Source organism: Mirounga leonina, unplaced genomic scaffold, assembly GCF_011800145.1.
Source record: "Mirounga leonina isolate KUSES-001 unplaced genomic scaffold, KU_Mleo_1.0 Mir_173, whole genome shotgun sequence".
NCBI lineage: Eukaryota > Metazoa > Chordata > Mammalia > Carnivora > Phocidae > Mirounga > Mirounga leonina.
This window is the reverse complement of record NW_023270447.1, coordinates 87,322,953-87,341,426: the sequence shown is the minus strand read 5'-3', so window position 1 is coordinate 87,341,426 and position 18,474 is coordinate 87,322,953. Positions and strand designations below refer to the sequence as shown.

Genomic DNA, 18,474 nt, shown 5'->3' with positions numbered 1-18,474 from the left:
ATATCGCTGGATTTGAGTGCTACTGTTTCAATAAGGATTTTTATCCATTTTAATCCCTGATGTACCCCCAGAGCCTAGAAAACAACCTTAAACAGAACAAATGCTCAATAAATATGTGTTGAATAAATGAATTAATCAATCAAACATCTTCCTCCATGTGGGAGTCAAAGGATGTGCCCATTTCAACATTTTGGCAAAATGTCCAGACTTCCCTCTGAAGATGTTGTCCCAGTCTTCACTCCCACCAACACATATGCCAGGGAATGAATGCTGGTGCTGCTCCCTGGCTTTACAGAGAAGCTAATTGTTGAGGTGGCTTCAGAGGAGGTCCAACAGAGGAAGGGGGCATCCTGGGCAACAGCATGTTCCAAAGCACAGAGGCATGAAAGATCATTGCATCAGCGGCTAACTAGCTGTGTGACCTTGGGCAAATTTGTCCTGCTTATCCATGAAACGGGAACGAAAACAACAGGTCTGCCAAACATTGTGAGTGTCCAGCGAGATAATATATGTGAAAGACCTTGGAAAAACTCTAACATGAAGGCAGCGTTACTATTAACAAGGAGGTGGGGAGGCTTGTTCTTGTGTCCAGCACAGCCCAGACTAGCTTAGCAAAAGCAGGCAAGAGGTTGGGTGCTGCCTTGGCATTACAAGCCTGTGTCCCACCCTCAGACCTCCATGGCATCTCCTTGGGTTAGAACCCTGCCCAGATATGGGAGAGGTTCCCTCCTGATTAACGGGGTCCCGTTACTCTCTCCTGCCTTCTATTCATGCCTCATAAATTATCTTCAGTTAAGACCAACGCTGACTGCATCAGCAGCTAAAGCAAGGGATTTGGGAGATCTAGGAAACACAAAGAAACTCACTTTTTTTCCCCCTTCCTGTTTGTCTTCTTCCCTTTTCTCTTTTTTCCCATATCATGGAGCACTAGTGTGCTTTTCCCCCTTTCTGAGCCTGGGAGTAATGGTTTTAATATGGAGTATTCACTGTGTTTGTGTTTTGGATGACTGCTCCTAAGAGCTGTTTTTAAATAGTCCCAGCAATCAAATACCTGGCTCTTGTGTTTGCACACAATTTCCCTTCTGCTTAAGCTCTCTTTGTGTTTACACACTGGACATCTAGCAACGTGGTCTGGTCAAGGTACTGCTTTTAGCAGCTCTGGAGACTGAAAACACAGGGCTGGTATATTCTGTATCTTGTGCCTCAGGAGGGGGATGGGAGTGGGGGATGACAGACTAAGGGGTGACCTGTGAGAGCAGGCAGATTTTTTTTTTAAAGGAAAGGTTTTTATTTTTATTTTTTTAAAGATTTATTTATTTGACAGAGAGAGATAGCGAGAGAAGGAACACAAGCAGGGGGAGTGGGAGAGGGAGAAGCAGGCTTCCCGCAGCGCAGGGAGCCTGATGTGGGGCTCAATCCCAGGACCCTGGGATCATGACCTGAGCCGAAGGCAGACGCTTAACGACTGAGCCACCCAGGCGCCCCGAGCAGGCAAATTTTTTGCTACAAAGTAGGTGAGAGGCATGAAAACTTCCAGCAGCAGTAAGGACAGGAACACAGAGAAGGAGATGGCTTTGGGAGAATTTCAGGAAATGGAAGTGCCAGGTGAGTGATGGGCTGCTGAGAAAAAGGGGGGGGGGGGGAGTCCACGGTAACAGGGAAGTTTCTGGTGTTAGTGGCTGTGCAGATGGTGGTGTCCCCATCTCGACAGGAAATACAACAGGCCGGACAGGTGTGGGGGAGGGGAAGAATGGTGAGATGAGTTTAGTTCGGGACATTTATTCATTACTTTCTCGGGCATCACTAGCGTTAGGTACCTTGCCAGGAACGAGAAATAAAAGAAACAAGATCCCCGCTCTCCTGAAGCTTACACTCCAGGGGTAAAAGGTCAGCTTAAAGGAATAAATCAACAGAGTAACTGCAGGAGCCTATATGAGGAAATTAAGTGGAATCATGTGATAGTGTGCTACAGGGTGGCCAGGGAAGGCCTGCGTGTCAGACCTGGAGGTAAGATGCCAGCCTGAGTTTGACAGTGACCCAAGGACATACAAGTAGAGAAGCAGCTTGACTATAGAAGCTTGGAACTCAGAAGTCTGGGCAGCAGATGATCAGAAAGGATAGACCAAACGCGCTTTTGCAGAATCACAGAAGAATAAAAAATACACAACATTATACTAGGGGTACACTGGGGGCGAGGTCTAGGCTGTTCTGATCATGTGTTTTCCCTAAGCTGGATGTTGAATACAGAGCTGTGAGATGTAATACGTAATTTCGACACCTTTTTGTACATCGTATCACAAAAACTAAACTGAGCTAAAAATAGGCCAGAAAATGGGCGGCAAGTCCAGGCCCTGGGTCTCCCTACGTTTTGGCAAGCCGGGTTTCTCCGCATCAGGACGGGGACCAGGCAGCTTCGGCCGGATCTCACTCCCGGCGCATTGGCCCAGGCCGGCCCCGCCCAGCCGGGCGCTCCGAGCAGGCGCCCGCCCAGACGGCGCAGTCGCCCCGCCCACGTCCAACGCCGGCCAATGGGCGCGCGAGATCCGGGCCCACACCCTCGCCGCGTGCAGCCCGGGACTCGCGCAGCCGCGTGACGACGCGGCCCGGCCCCCGCCACGTGACGGCCGCGCGCCGGGCTCCGGCTGGTGCTGGGCTAGCGCCGCAGAGGCCGGTGAGACGCCGGCGGCCACGGTGGGGAGGGCGCCGTGCGAGGGCGCAGGGTGTCGGGGCGCGCGCGCATGGAGGCGGAGCCGGCAGCCGCGTGAGGGCGGCCGGGCGAGCCGAGCGGGCCTTCTCGCGCATCCCTCGAGCGACCTCGTGCTCGCGGCGCCCGGCGGCGGCGGGCCGCGGAGCCGGCGTGGCCATGGCGACGGGCACTCAGCAGAAGGAGAACACCCTGCTTCACCTCTTCGCCGGCGGGTGAGCGTCCCGGCCGGACCCCGCGCCCCCCACCCCGACCCCGCTGCCCCACCCCGCGCCCTCGGGCGCGCCGGCCGGTTACCCGCCCTCCCCCGGGCCGGAGCGCAGGCTCCCGGAGGAGGAAGTCCTGGTGGTGTGGGGAGGCCCCGGGGGCGCGGGCCTTCCCCCGCCCCGGGCCGCAGACTCCGAGGGTGGTTTTCCCGGCGCCCGCCGGGCTCCCACGCCCATTCCCCTCCCGCGGCGTCTCCTGCTTTTCCTCCTTTTAAACGTTAGAGGCTCGTGTGACGAGTGTCACTCGGGGGCGGTCCTGCCTGGCCGCTGTGGCTCGGTCCGCCCCACATCCTCCCAGCTGGCTGCTCTGTCGTGCTGCCCTCGCTGTCCTTCTGCCTGTATTGTGCTCCAGGGCCTCTTTCCGAAGGCCCTGGGCGGTCTCGTGGATGCTCGGGGGGCCCGGGACCTCCTCAGGGTAGCGCCGCGGCGAGCTCGGTCTAGAGGGCTGCAGGTGTTGGACATCGGCGGGGGCCTGGAAAGTGCTGGCGAGCCGTGATGCTGGCCCGCAAGCAACCTGTGGGAGGGCAACTGGGGGACGGGGGTGGGGGGGGGAATGAGGTCAGGAAGGTGGGTTGAAATGCTTCTCTGGGGTGCCTGGGTGGCTCAGTCGTTAAGCGTCTGCCTTTGGCTCGGGTCATGATCCCAGGGTCCTGGGATCGAGTCCCACATCCGGCTCCTGCTCAGCGGGAAGCCTGCTTCTCCCTCTCCCACTCCCCCTGCTTGTGTTCCTGCTCTCGCTCTCTCTCTGTCAAATAAATAAATAAAAATCTTTATAATAAAAAAAAAAAAAGAAATGCTTCTCTGGGCGCCTCGGTGGCTCAGTCGGTTAAGCGTCTGCCTTCGGCTCGGGTCATGATCCCAGAGTCCTAAGATCGAGCCCCACATAGGGCTCAGCTCAGCGGGGAACCTGCTTCTCCCTCTCCCTCTCCCTCCCTGCTTCTGCGCGCTCGCTCTCTCCCTACCTCTCTCTCTCTCTCTCTCTGTCAGATAAATAAGTAAAATAAAATCTTAAAAAAAAAAAAAAGGAAGAAATGCTTCTCATCTGCTGGTGGACGCATCCACTGTAAGATCTGCCCTGTTTTTGAAAGCTGCATTTTTTTTTTTAATATTTATTTGACACAGAGAGAGCACAAGCAGGGGGAGCGGCAGGCAGAGGGAGAAGCAGACTCCCCGCTAAGCAGGGAGCCCGATGCGGGACTCGATCCCAGGACCCTGGGATCGTGACTTGAGCTGAAGGCAGAAGCTTAACCGACTGAGCCACCTAGGCGCCCGAGAGCTGCATTTTTATGATCATCATGCACCTGATACTTTTCAGTGGCGGCGCATTTTTAGGGAGGTTGGGTGGTAGGGGGTTTAGGAGAGGAGCTGATTTTTTGTTTCTTCAGAAAATAGTAGTGAAAATGAGTATTAGTAATTTTCTTTTCTTTTAATACTGCCAGTGGCTTTGGTTCCTTTTGGAGTCTTCCAGATATTTTGTCTTATTTGAGGACCTCACAAGCTTGGCACAGCAATTTTTAAGTATAGGACATTCTGCATAAAATAGAATTTATTCTGGATTATCATCTTGACTTGAGTATTAGTTGCAACTTGGACTGAGGTATGTTTCTTATTACAAACGAGTAATAGTTGAGAACTTACCTGCAAAATAACTATGATGAAAGTGTTTGTACGGGGCGCCTGGGTGGCTCAATCATTGAGCGCCTGCCTTCGGCTCGGGTCATGATCCCAGGGTCCTGGGATCAAACCCCGCATCAGGCTCCCTGCTCTGAGGAAAGCCTGCTTCTCCCTCTCCCACTCCCCCTGCTTCTGTTCCCTCTCTGGCTGTGTCTCTCTCTGTCAAATAAATAAATTAAAAATCTTAAAAAAAAAAAGAAAAAAGAAAGTGTACTTCTTACTGTACTTGACCACCCACTCTGTTTCTCCAACCAGAAAATTTTAGTTCTTCATACATAGGGAGAATTTCTCATTCATCTCTTCTCTGTCATTCCCCCTTCATCCATTCACTTTATCTCCCAGTGTTTCCTGAAAGTCACAGGGGAGGGGGGAGCATTCCTAAATTAATACAATATATTAATTGGTCATTCTAAGGAATTTTAAACAAGTTGGCCATGTTAAAGTAATTTCTCAAGCCAAGAAGGGTAACTTAAAAATGATTTTATACTTCATGATTTTGATTTCATGTTGTTGTGAGGTGGGCTTTTAAAAAATTTCTTTGTCTTCCAGACTAGGAAGAGTTACCTGCTCCCGAGCAGCCTCTGTGAGGCTTGCTGCATAATCCATTGCCCTGTCTTGATGAATCTCCCTACCTGCCCTTTACAGTGCCCTCTGGCTGCTAATTCTCCTACCAAGCAGCAGCCTCTTAACTTGTGTTGGAGGAAAACTGCAGTAGCCAGCACAAGTTGCAAGGACTGATTAGAATGTAGAGGGTTTATTAGGGAGGTGCCTGAAGCCATTGTATTTAACAGGTTCCTTCTTTGTCCAAAGCTCAGGATTACTTACAGATACTCCAGAAAGAAAAGAAATCTTCGAACAGGATGCTTTCAGAGTAACTAATTGGATTTTGATTCATTCCCACTAGCCTAAAGTAATATTACTTCCATTTCTTTTAGGGAAGAACATTAAAAGGAGCTAAGTATTGAGTGCTTAGTATATCATACAGTTAAAATCAGTAAACCCCGTGGTCCCACCTGGACCAATGGCAGACGCAGTGCTCTGCTCTAAGTAACTAGTTTCCACTGTTGTTAAGCTGGCATCTTTCCAGAAGTCAGAGCCCTTTGTAAATTTGTCACTTTTCTCCTGTTTGTTGAATAGCCATTGGAAACTAACATCAAACAAGCTTAATGCTATCACTAATTAATGATATTGAATAATGATTTTTACCAGGTATAAGAGGCTTAGGAATCGTTGAAAATTAATTTTAGAGCCTGGGAAATAAAAACTACACCCCAAACAACTCATAGTCTTTTAAATTTTTTTGATTTTTTTTTTTTAAGACAGTTTCTTGGGCTCTTTGCAAAGGCAAAAATACTCCTTTAATCTCTAGTAGTCATCTTTTTTTTATTTTTAAGATTTTTTTTTTTTTTTTTGGAGAGAGATAGTGAGAGAGTGGAACACAAACAGGGAGTGGGTGGGAGAGGGAGAAGCAGACTTCCCGCAGAGCAGGGAGCCCAGTGCGGGACTCGATCCCAGGACCCTGGGATCATGATCTGAGCCGAAGTCAGTTGCTTAATGACTGAGCCACCCAGGCCACCCCTCTAATAGTCATCTTTTTAACACTGTTACCCTTGAAGAAGAGAACTGGAGGAAAACCACCCACAAACCAACACCTAAAAAAGGCACTTTAGAAAAGGTTATGTGTATGTGTACTAAATGTAATTCCATAGCTACTTTAAAATAGGCTCCTATTCTTTAAATTGCTTTCTTCTTAGTAATACGTTAATGGCAACATGGTAGTGAATTTTCTCAGTATACCTTTAATCAGTCCTTACTGTTCAGTGGTTGCAATGAAGAAGGCAAATACAGTTTCCAAGCCCAGTGACTGGAATGTAGAGTGAGGATGTTACAGTAATTTTATGACAGGGCTACCTAATTTATTCTGATGACATTGTTTCTATTTAATCTCGTTTCTGATTTTTTGCCAACATAAATAACTGGATATCCTTATGTGTACCTGTGTAGTTCTCTGATTACTTCCTTAGGATAAACCAGTAATGATACAGTTGCTGAGTCAAAACACATTTTTAAGGCTTCTGTTACCTCCCAGCACTTTCGTAACCAGTTCTTACGATGTGTTACTTCTGCATGAGCAAATGCCATTCACTTGATATTGATTTTTAGTATCTTTAGGGATTCTGCTGTTTTCTGCTTTCTTCCCTCCTGTCCCAAAATCTGGATAGTGTTGTTGCCAAAATAAAAAACATTCAAACAGATGTTGTTACTACATAAAGAAACCTATGGTTCCTTTTCTACTGTTTAGATTCTCTCAGTAAGAGAGGCACAGAAATCCTCTGAAGTGGCTCTTCTGGGACTAGGACCTTATGGCTGTTAAGAAAAATCCTTTAACCTTTCCTTCTTGAATGTCTCGGCGCTCCACTAGTCCAGATAGTGTTAGCGACACCCTTCACCTGCTGAACAAGCAGTGAGAGCCGGGTGACAACTTAGTAGACATGCTCAGCGCCCGAACTAGCTGGGCTGAGCTGGCTCTGGAGTTAGAGGTGGACGGCCCGGATTATATGCTTTAGTGCTATTTCTCTGCCGGGAGTTTTTTCTTTTGTCATCAGATATACTCACATAGCTTTTAAAATGTATTTTAGTGGGAACATGGTATGTCTTTAAGGTTTTAAAATACGTAATCCAAAATAGTTCCAAGATTCAGTGTTTTGTGCCCCCCCCCCCCATTATGGACAGCTGTCACTTGGTATATATACTTCTACACTGTGCTTGTCCCTACGAATGTAATCTGTATCAGCTAATGGTTACTTCGGGAGTGTTAGGCACGTGTTCATGTATTTGCCAGGGGAGCAATGCAGAGAAGATGCAAGACTTAAATGATTAAAGAAATTTTGGTAAGACAAGAATAGTGTGCACATAATATTTTATATAGGGTTTATGTATATCGAGAATATAAATTGTTTCATCGGTGTATTTTTTTTATGTGACAAACATTTTTTTTTTGGACAAGGTCATATTTATTTGACAGAGAGAGACACAGCGAGAGAGGGAACACAAGCAGGGGGAGTGGGGAGGGAGAAGCAGGCTTCCCGCAGAGCAGGGAGCCTGATGCAGGGCTTGATCCCAGGACCCGGGATCATGACCTGAGCCGAAGGCAGATGCTTAACAAAGGCAGATGCTTAACGACTGAGCCACCCAAGCGCCCTGTATGTGATAAACATTTTCAAATGCTGTATGGTGTTTGTATGAAAGATTCCTGCTAGCAGTAAGCTTCATGAGAATAGCTGCCATGTCTGTTTTCATCACTTGTACATCTTGAGTACAATATCACACTTGTTATAGATGCTTAAACAATACTTATTTAATGATTAACTAAGTGAATAAAAGGTAGTGTGTGTCGGGGCGCCTTTAAATCTTTAAAAAAAAAAAAAAAGGTAGTGTGTGTTTTATCTGGGGGTTTAGGTTTATGTGGCCAGTTAAATTGTCCCAAATAAAGAGAAGCGGTACTTTGATTATTCATGAATTGTGAACATGGTTCTATATGTAAGATTTGCTGAACCAATATTGGCGTAAGGTAACATTTTGGATTTGTGTATTTGTGAAAAATAATGATTCTCTTCAGGTTTGGAAAGTACTATAGGGTTGGGTTTTTTTATTCATTCATAGGGTGCTATTTAATTTTTCTTTCTAAATGAGGTAGAATATAGGAAATAGCATCTAAAAGGTAATTAGCTGCATAGAAACTAGGCATTTTGCTTTGACTGAGTAAATACAGAATTTGCATAATCAAAATCTTCCAAGCCCTGTACCAGGTATTCAAATAAGACATTCCAGAAAGTTACAAAGAGGCACTAGTGTTTTCAAGTAGTGACCATAGAGTTAGCAGGTGAACGGGGGAATTCCTTGAAGACGCCAGAGATTGGGATCACAGGTTGTCTCACAGGTTCATTTGTTGGTGGAATCCATGTAGTTATGTATAAGCTGTGAATCTGGGAAACAGTTGACCACCAGTTGGGTAGCGATTAAAATAGAGAGCATATCGGTCTTGGCTTTAGTGCCTAAAGCACTAATATATACACTGTGTGTGTATATACAGGAAACAGGTTCTTGTTGAAAACATCTAGTTTTTGAAAGGTGTCCTTGTTACTTGATACTCAGAGTTAAAAGGCAAAAATTTGTGTGCATAATTAAAATTTTTTGTCTCTGGTCACATGAAGATAAAAGAAGAAATCCAGTGTATATATTGTAGTAGTGATAGTCTAGCTTTGTTCTATAAACTGGAAGAGAGGAGCCTAATCCATCGGGGAAGGTTTAGGAGGGTAAAAAGAAAAGGTTAAATCCATGTTTATATACTAAACACATGACTTCAATTCTGGGCAGAAAGAATGAGAGAAAGTGGGGGGAGGGCATTCAGGAATAAGTAGTAAGAGTGGGGAAATGCACAGAAAAATCCAGGTAATAGATTTTTTTAGAAAATTGGGCAAATAGATTTCAGAGAGCAGCTCTTTGACTGCTCCCAGACATGTAATTTAACGGCTTGCTGTTCATGGTCTTTCTGCCATTCTGTTCACTCACTTCCATGGTTTCAGTGAGTGGAATATCCCACGGAGCGTCCTCTCTGAACTTTGGCATCAGTTGTTAGAGAGCATTACCTCAGGACCAAAATTATATTAACATCCAGGGAGTTTCCTCATAGCTGCTGGAAACATAGCCTACTAGCTACATGAGTCCTAACTACTTTTTGGAAGATTACTGATAATAGTAAAATTCTGTAAGTGCTTTCTTGGAAAATGAGGGTGTAAATTTTTTTTTATTGACTAGGCTCATTTAGGAGGCTTTCATTTGTAAGTAATAAAAACTCACTTCCAAATGGCTTGATTATTGGCACATATACCTAAATTCTAAAGGGAGAACAAGCTTTGGTGAGGGCTTACTTAAATGGCTCAGCAATGTCACTGTGGGACCCCTCGTTGATTGCTGTGTTCCAGAAATATCTGTGTGATTCCAGAATTGGTTCCTGCATGGACACGGACTGGCTTCCAGCAGCTCCTAGTGTTTCTCCACCATTGAAAAGTCTTAAACTTAATCTGATTGGACCAACTTGGACATGCACCCATCTCTAAACTGGTCACTGCTCTGAGGAGATTATGCTGTTTATTTTGGGCTGAATCATGTACCCATCTCTGAACAGATGACATGGCAACATAGATGGTATTATGTTGATTAAGTGAGACATAGAAATGGGTTCAATATTATCCAAACTATATGACTTAAGAAATTTGGGCTCTTGTTAAGACAAAGGAAGAGGGGAATGGATGCTGGGGAAGCAACCCGGAGTGCCCTCCACATTGCTTGTACTGCCTTCAGATAGATTGTTTTATTGATCTAGAACAGAGGTTCTCAACCTTGGCCAGATAATTGTGTGGGGAGGGGCACGGTATTACTGGGTGGTTTCCCGTGCATCCCGTGTAGGATGTTTAATGGCTACCCTGGTCTCTACCCACTAGATGCTAGTACCTCCTCCCCCAATAGCAATAACCAAAAATGTCTCCGGACATTACCAAATGTCATTGGGGTGGAGGTGTAACTGCCACAGTTGAGAACCACTGGTCTAGAATAGTGCTCTGCAGCCTTTGATCACACAGTCCTATAAACTGCAAAGTGTTCATGCATATCTGCATATATATTTATATTACCCTGTTAATTTTATATATATTGTAAAGCATATACACAAAATAGAACTTTAATGGTAGAGATTATAAATAAGTGAAAAATTTTTTTCTGTAATTTTTCCCCCCTCTATGTCAGTATTCCATTGTGCACACTTAAGAGTATGTCCCCCACTTTGGAGATTAGGGGTCTGAAATACTGGTATCCAGTCAGACTTGCTTTCCCGACAACGTGATGTCAACACTGTCACCGTGTAATTGGATGTTGGATGGGACTTTTCCTGTTAGCCATGCATTGGCTGCTATGGCCCTCAGCTGAACCAAGAGGGGTCTACCGTAAGACTTAGAGATGGCAAGATCTGCCTGACTGCCCTTGAAGGAAAGGCACCTAGTGCTGTCCGTTGGGTTCCCAGCCAAGTGAGGCTGAAAGGAAGTTGGGGGATGGACTGCTGGTGGGACCAGTATGGGAGTGCCCAGTGAGATTGAGCACCACTCCAAGAAGGCTTGCACACCATCTACACTGAAATCATAACCTTTCCCGAGGCTGTTAATAAAACACACAGCCAGGTGGACCCACAGCAAGACAGAAACCAGTTACATAAGACCACTTCACTCCTCTCTGTCCTCATACCCAGAGAACCCTTAAAAGAAGGGAAGAAAAAGAGCAGACCAAGTACCCTCACGCCATACTTCCAGCTGGCAGTGCTGGAGGGAAGTTTTGAATGAGATTTGAGATTGAAGTTTAAGACGGGCCTGAATTTGAAGACCTGGAAGTTACCAGATATCTGTCCATGGTGTCATTGCTAAGAACGGGGGAATTCAGTAGAGGACAGCTGAACAGCAGAGATGGAGGAGGCCTGGTGGACAGAGCTAATGTCTTTTTCTGAATTGAGACTCAAAAAGCTCTGTTAATAACTTCTGCCCAGAGTCACGGTGGACAGGGCTTTATCTGAGCTGAGTGACCACGGTTAGGAGCCAAGCTAATACTGAAGGACGTCTTTGTATCGAAAAATTAACAGGAACTTTTTTCAACAAATAGTGTAATTTGTTGTAATCGCAAGTGCTTAGGACTCAACATGATTAAATATTTTTAGAAAAACTTGGAAAGCCAATTCAGAGAAGTCCATATTTCTATTCATACTCCCAGATTGATGAGTGTCTTATATGTGATGGTTCATGAAGAAAGAAAATAAGTTGAGCTGAAAGATACTTTAAAAATTCTGCTGTGGGGCGCCTGGGTGGCTTAGTCAGTTAAGCGTTTGCCTTTGGCTCGGGTCGTGATCCCAGGGTCCCCGGATCGAGTCCCGCATCTGGCTCCTTGCTCTGCAGGGAGCCTGCGCCCTCTGCCTGCCGCTCCCCCTGCTTGTGCGCTCACTCGCTCGTGCGTGCTCTCTCTCTGACAAGTAAATAAAAATTCTGCTATGAAATGTTTTAAATTTGGGGAAGAATTTTGTTTGGAAATTTCAGTTTAGTATCAACTTCTTTCCTTCTAATCAGGAGTATTTTAGTGACGATGTATCCAACATAGCTTAATAACTTAAAAGTATTAATGAATTAAAAAATGATTTAAAATGACTGAAAATCGATGCTTGTTTCTCATCTAAGGTTTCTAGTAGGTAGGGAGGGGCTCGCCTACTGAAGAGTTGCTTCTTACCGCTGGTTACGGTTGGCAGTGTTTTCCCCGTTTTGTCATTTCTTATAACACTGAGGCAGCATCACTCTGTCTTGTAGAAGAGGTGCCTGAGAGTGCCTTAGTTTGTCCCCTGGTGAGTGGTCTAGAAGGCCAGCCGGGGCCTTTTTACCACCGCCCCCCTCCTGCCATGGGCCCGGGGTGTAACATACAAGAGGGTGTGTGGTTGAGTGTGGTCTGCCAGCCTCAAAGAGCTCCCCGACTTGCCCTCAGTAGGGCACTGCTTTGTGGGGCAAGCGTACCGTCCAGCGGGTCGTCCTTTGATCAGTGGCGTGGGTTTGGTTGGTGGTTGGCCAGAGTGAGGAACGTAACTGACATGGGGCCAAAGCAAAGGTGGTTGACCTATGTCGTGTTTGAACTTGACTTTCTTATGAAAGACTACCCAGAAGTTCTGTTCTTTTTCAGCACTGTGGAATCATGTTATTGAACATAAGTAAATTTCAGTATTTTTTTTTTATCTTACTCTGTAGTATGTAAGTTTTCCAATGTTTTAAAATATTAAACCTTTTAAGCACATGGTTATTTTTCTAATAGGTAAGGGTAATTTCGTGTGAATGGACATGAGTTTTTACTTTTTTTTTTTTTAAGACTCCCCACTATATCCCATTTTCTTTAGACACATTCTAGTGCTTAGCAAATTATACAGACCAGTATTAGGTAGGCTCACAAATTTTCCTTGGTGCAGAAGAACACAGAGATTGATTGATTTAGATTTTGTTTGAGAGAGAGCAAGAGTGCACACGAGCTAGGGAGAGGCAGAGGGAGGGGGAGAAGCAGACTCCCCGCTGAGCAGGGAGCCACACTCTGCTCGATCCCAGAACCTCGGGATCACGACCTGAGCGGAAAGCAGACACTTAACCGCAGATGCTTAACCAACTGAGCCACCCAGGCGCCCCAAACACAGAGTTTTAAAGGCCTTATTGTCAAATCAGCTATTGGCCAAGTAGAGTGTGTATGTAAATAGTCTAAATTTAATCTAACAAAACTATCTTTCCATCATCCTTCCCAAGAGTATGGTGGGAAGAACATTGGATTTGGGTCTCAGTTTAGCCACTTCGTCACTTTGTGACTTTGAGAAAGTGTATGACCTCATTGAGACAAGGATTCCCCATCTAAAAAGTAAAGACAATACCAGTGGCAAAATCCTTGAGGGTTGAATGGTACTTGTCTGATATACATTATGTCCTTCCTGCCCTTCTCCCTTCCCATTCTGTTTGTGATCCCCTAAATTGCTTTTGTGGTTGATGGGCTTTGGCCCACAGTTCAGAAAACACTGTTGTATGTAAACAGTTCAATTTACGTGTATTATCATCATGATTCTAAAGCAGGTTTGCCTAAACTGTCAAAAATTACTATTTTCCTCTTCACCCTCCCCCAGTCTGTACATTTCATTCTTTTTCTTTTTCTTTTTTTAAGATTTTATTTATTTATTTGAGACAGAGAGAATGAGAGAGAGAGAGAGCACATGAGAGGGGGGAGGGTCAAAGGGAGAAGCAGACTCCCTGCTGAGCAGGGAGCCCGATGCAGGACTCGATCCCGGGACTCCAGGATCATGACCTGAGCCGAAGACAGTCGCTTAACCAACTGAGCCACCCAGGCGCCCTCGTTCTCTTTTTCTGACATTCATACTCCTCATGGTAAATTGGGGGTAAATAATAGCTCCTACCTCGTAGGATTGTTGGAGGATTGAATGCCTGTCATAGAATAGTCATTGGCAGTAATGCTATTTAAACTGATAGCTTCCAGCTCTTAGTTATCATCATTTTACTTGCTCTATGGAACTTTGGGCTCCTGATTCTAAAATACTGCATGGAGTTTTACTTCATTCTTTCAGGGTCTGTGCTGGGTGCTAGATTCACTTCCACATTTCCAACACTTACATCTGGTGGCGTAGGGAAGCTAACTTAAGTACTCTCTGTCTGCCAGCGCCTGTCCTTTCCTGTCGTTACTGTTTCCCAATCACAGGTGCTGGTGCTTATTTTTATTGAGCCACCTGTTTGCCAGGTGCTATCCTCTCTAAGTGCAAGAGTATGTGAATACACAGCCCCTCCCTACCTGGAGCTCCCAGGTAATGGAGCCTGTGACAGAAGGTAGAGAGTATGTGCTATTTTCTTTTTCTTTTTTTTTTTTTTTAAAGATTGTATTTATTCATTTGACAGAGAGCACAAGTAGGCAGAGTGGCAGGCAGAGGGAGAGGGAGAAGCAGGCTCCCCCCTGAGCAGGGATCCCGATGCGGGGCTCGATCCCAGGACCGTGAGATCATGACCTGAGCCGAAGGCAGATGCTTAAATGACTGAGCCACCCAGGCGCCCCGAGAGTATATGCTATTTTCAAACATTTAGATCCCTTGAAAGACATTGTCCTTGAAATCTCAATTTAATAATTCCTTGGCTTAGCAAATACTGTTTGTGCACTTGCAAGTCCTGATGTCGGGGATATAAAGATGAGTAAGACACAGGTCCTGATCATCAGTGTTTTCCAAAGAGTAAAACATTTATTGGTGGTGGTGGGATGGTTTTAGATGGTACTGACATTGTTAATTATAACTAGCCCATCAAACATGCAATTCATGGATATTATTAAGAAAAGATGTGGGGTCCCTGGGTGGCTCAGTTGGTTGAGCATCTGATCTTGATCTCAGCTCAGGTCTTTTTTTTTTTTTTTAAGATTTATTTATTTGAGGGGCGCCTGGGTGGCTCAGTCGTTAAGCGTCTGCCTTCGGCTCAGGTCGTGATCCCGGGGTCTGGGATCGAGTCCCACATCGGGCTCCCTGCTCAGCGGGAAGCCTGCTTCTCCCTCTCCCACTACCCCTGCTTGTGTTCCTGCTCTCGCTGTCTCTCTCTCTCCGTCAAATAAATAAAATCTTAAAAAAAAAAAAAAGATATATTTATTTGAGAGAGAGCGTGTACGTGTGAGAGCCCCTGGGGCGGGGAGGTGTAGGGGGACAGGAGATGGAATCTCAAACAGACTCCACACTGAGCATGGAGCTGGACGTGAGGCTCGATCTCATGACCCGAGCTGAAAACCAAGAGTCGGACGCTTAACCGACTATGCCACCCAGGCGCCCCTCAACTCAGGCCTTGATCTCAGGGTCATGAGTTCAAGACCCATGTTGGGCTCCATGCTGGGCTTGGGGTCTACTTGGAAAAAAAAAAAAGAAAAGATGAAAGTGGGTATTTTAGGATAAATAAGTGAGTTGTCTTGAGGAAAAATATTTAGATTTTTAATTCGGGTAATATTTTGACATGAACAAATTGTAAAGGGTGGTTAGGAGAACCCTGATCAGGGAGACTGAAGGACGCTTGAGGACTTCATCATTAAAAGGAGCTTTAGCTTTATTTTCAGTGGAGTCCAAATTAATCGTATTTTAATAGAAGTCTGTGTTGTAGTGAATGTTGATTTCTCAAAATAGCAGCATTATCTGAATAATTTTTGACTGTGCAAAGAGGCATTGTCTAGAATATTCACTGCAGGGGCGCCTGGGTGGCTCAGTCAGTTAAACGGCTGCCTTTGGCGCAGGTCATGATCCCAGAGTCCTGGGATGAGTCCCGCATCGAGCTCCCTGCTCAGCAGGGAGCCTGCTTCTCCCTCTACCTGTCTCTCTGACAAATAAAAATATTAAAAAAAAAAAAAAAAAAAAAGAATATTCACCACAGCATGGCAGCGGAGTTGGAAATGGCTAACAGAATAATGGGTTAAAATGGTAGACCTTGGCAGAGAGGACTAGTGTGTAGGCATCACAGATGGTATGGTAGCCATAGATGCGGCTGCAGAGAGTGGCCACAGCATCCGGGTAAGCTGGGGAGGGGACGTTAAAAAGCCAGTGATAGAGACCCTGAAGGGCGTGCATCATGTTAGCAGTGGTTCTCTCTTTAGCTGCTGAGACTTCAACAAATTCTTCTTACCTCCCAGTATGTTCTAATTATGAAATAAACAAGTGCCTTTTTTTCTTAAGAGAGAAAAATGAAATTTCATACTTTATCAGTCTAGGGAATAGTACAGCTTTTCTGATCCTGTTGTGATTTCTTCTCTTAACAGGTGTGGGGGCACGGTTGGTGCTATTTTTACTTGTCCACTAGAAGTCATTAAGACACGGTTGCAGTCTTCAAGATTAGCTCTTCGGACAGTCTATTATCCTCAGGTTCATCTGGGGACCATTAGTGGAGCTGGGATGGTGAGACCAACATCCGTGACACCTGGGCTCTTCCAGGTTCTGAAGTAAGTTCAGTCCCCGTGCTGGACCCCGACTCTCACTGAATACAGAAGGTCTGTCAAGCCCATCAGATGGGGTGTTCTGTTTGCAGTCTCTGTCCAAACTTGAGAGTTAGGTTTCCGTACTAATACCTTTGAGCTCTGACCTCCCTTGGCAGCAGGGCTGTGTGTGATCATCATCCAGCGACAAAGTAAACAAAGTAAACCAAAAATCCATGTTTAAATTGTTGCATCAGAATGTTGCTCTTGCCCAGAATCTTTTGAGGGCTGGCAAGATCTGGGTTGGTAGAGTGACGTTAAAAATTTAAAGACTGCGCGTTATATAGAGACAAAATATTCTGATGTTTTTTACTTGCTGTTTGGAAATAATTTTACATTTATAGAAAAGTTGCAACATATATTTAGTGAAATAGTTTTTAAAATATTTGTTTCATACTGAGGCTGCCTGCTTAGTGTGTTATTTTTACTGCATTAAAAATGTCTCATTTGCTTATGAAGTGGCTGAATAGTCACAGGCTGAATTTGGCTTAAGGCAGAATCAGAAATGCAGAAGAGTGATTGGCAATGCCTGCGTTTTAGCTTGGGGCCGTTTACTTTAATAGAGGTGTTCAACAGGGGTATCTGGCTGGCTCATTTGGACCGCACCACTCTTGATCTCAGGGTCGTCAGTTCAAGCCCCGGGTCAGGTGTAGAGATTACTTGAAAATAAAAAATCTTGGGACGCCTGGGTGGCTCATTCGGTTAAGCGTCTGCCTTCCGCTCAGGTCATGATCCCTGGGTCCTGGGATCAAGTTCCTCATCTGGCTCCCTGCTCCACGGTGAGCCTGCTTCTCCTTCTACCTCTGCTCCCCACCCCCAACCTGCTCATGCTCGCTCTCTCTTTCTCTGACAAATAAAATCTAAAAAAAATAAATAATAAAAAATCTAAAAAAAAAATAAATATAAAAGGGGTGTTCAATAAATAGTAGTTGAATTTAGCTAAACATGACACTCAGATCTCTGAAACTTACCACCAGAAAAGGGTGTGTTCAAGAAGGACATTGCTGTTTTGTCGATGTAGACGTTTAGTTGGGAAACGTTAGAAAAAAAATGCAATAAAATGGAGATGTTCTGTCTTAATAACCATATCACTTAGCACTTTGGACAGAATTCAGTCACATTTTAGATAAGGTGGAATGAATTGGAAAGTGCTTAATTTATTTTTAGGCACGTTTTGTTTGTAAAGTCTACCAATGAGTCACCCAGGCCTCCATGCCAGATGTGTGTATGAGAGTGCATCTGAGTTTACTGAGCAAAACTGGACAGCAAACCAGCTGCAGAGGGCAAGGTCCCAAGGGAGAGGATCAGAAACCCAGCTAGGGGAAAAGGAGGGAAACCCAAGACTCCGGGACGATCAGCCAATTTAGTGAAATAGTGAAGAAGGGGCTTGGAGACACAAAAGGCAGAAAGCCTACCTGGCGGTAGGCCCAGGAAGGAGAAATACAGAGATGTGGAGGTACACTTTGATCCCAGTAGGGAGAGCGACAAGCCCATGTAGTTAAAAAGCCATGACTGTGGAGACACCCCCCACCCCCGCCCCCGGTTTGCCTTCTTCCATGTTTAGGCAGTGGCGGTGTCTCAGATGACACCTCCCTTTTGAGGAACACGAAGTGTTTTGGACACAATGAAACAGACAGGTAATTTGCCAACTTTACTGACATCCAAAAAGAACTTCCTCTTACGTGCTTGCCAAATAACTCATGACTAGCGGATTTATCTATTTACTGTAACTGGGAACTGTTACCCAAAAATGGTGGGTGTCAACAGGGCCAAGCTTGTAAGGTAGACAGGTAAATGGGGATGTTTCTCTAGTTGAACTTTTTAGGATGCATGTTCTACATCCCTAGTATTTCTATCTCCTGTAAATCTCTCTCTCTCTCTCTGTGTATGTACATATTTTCCCCCATTGAGGATAATTGTTTATTAAAATGTAAGTCAAAAAAAGCCTCTCCGTCTTGGAAAATACAGGAACAGTGCCCACACCACACCACACACAGGACAGTTCCTTGTCCCCACGGACCCACAGCAGTCATTGGTTCATGCAGCCACAGCTACACAATTGTGAGACATTCCTGACACATGAATACTTTTCAAAACCACCTCTTCTATATTCACATCAAAATATGAATAATGGATGGGCGCCTGGGTGGCTCACTTGGTTAAGCGACTGCCTTTGGCTCAGGTCATGATCCTGGAGTCCCGGGATCGAGTCCCGCATCGGGC

The 18,474-nt window shown here is 45.3% G+C and overlaps 1 protein-coding gene across 2 annotated transcripts in view; it reads left to right on the top strand.

Annotated features, from left to right (window-relative positions):
* The first annotated feature begins 2,675 nt into the window (after positions 1–2,675).
* SLC25A33 (solute carrier family 25 member 33) overlaps positions 2,676–18,474 on the top strand; it is a 35,659-nt gene continuing 19,860 nt past the window's right edge. Inside the window, exons 1-2 of one of the 2 annotated variants that reach the window (XM_035019857.1) lie at positions 2,676–2,919; positions 16,039–16,218. In XM_035019857.1, coding sequence (XP_034875748.1) covers positions 2,864–2,919; positions 16,039–16,218 — 236 coding nt within the window. In that variant the 5' untranslated portion in view covers positions 2,676–2,863. The remainder of the gene's footprint in view (positions 2,920–16,038; positions 16,219–18,474) is intronic. The other variant, XM_035019858.1, reaches the window with a different exon arrangement.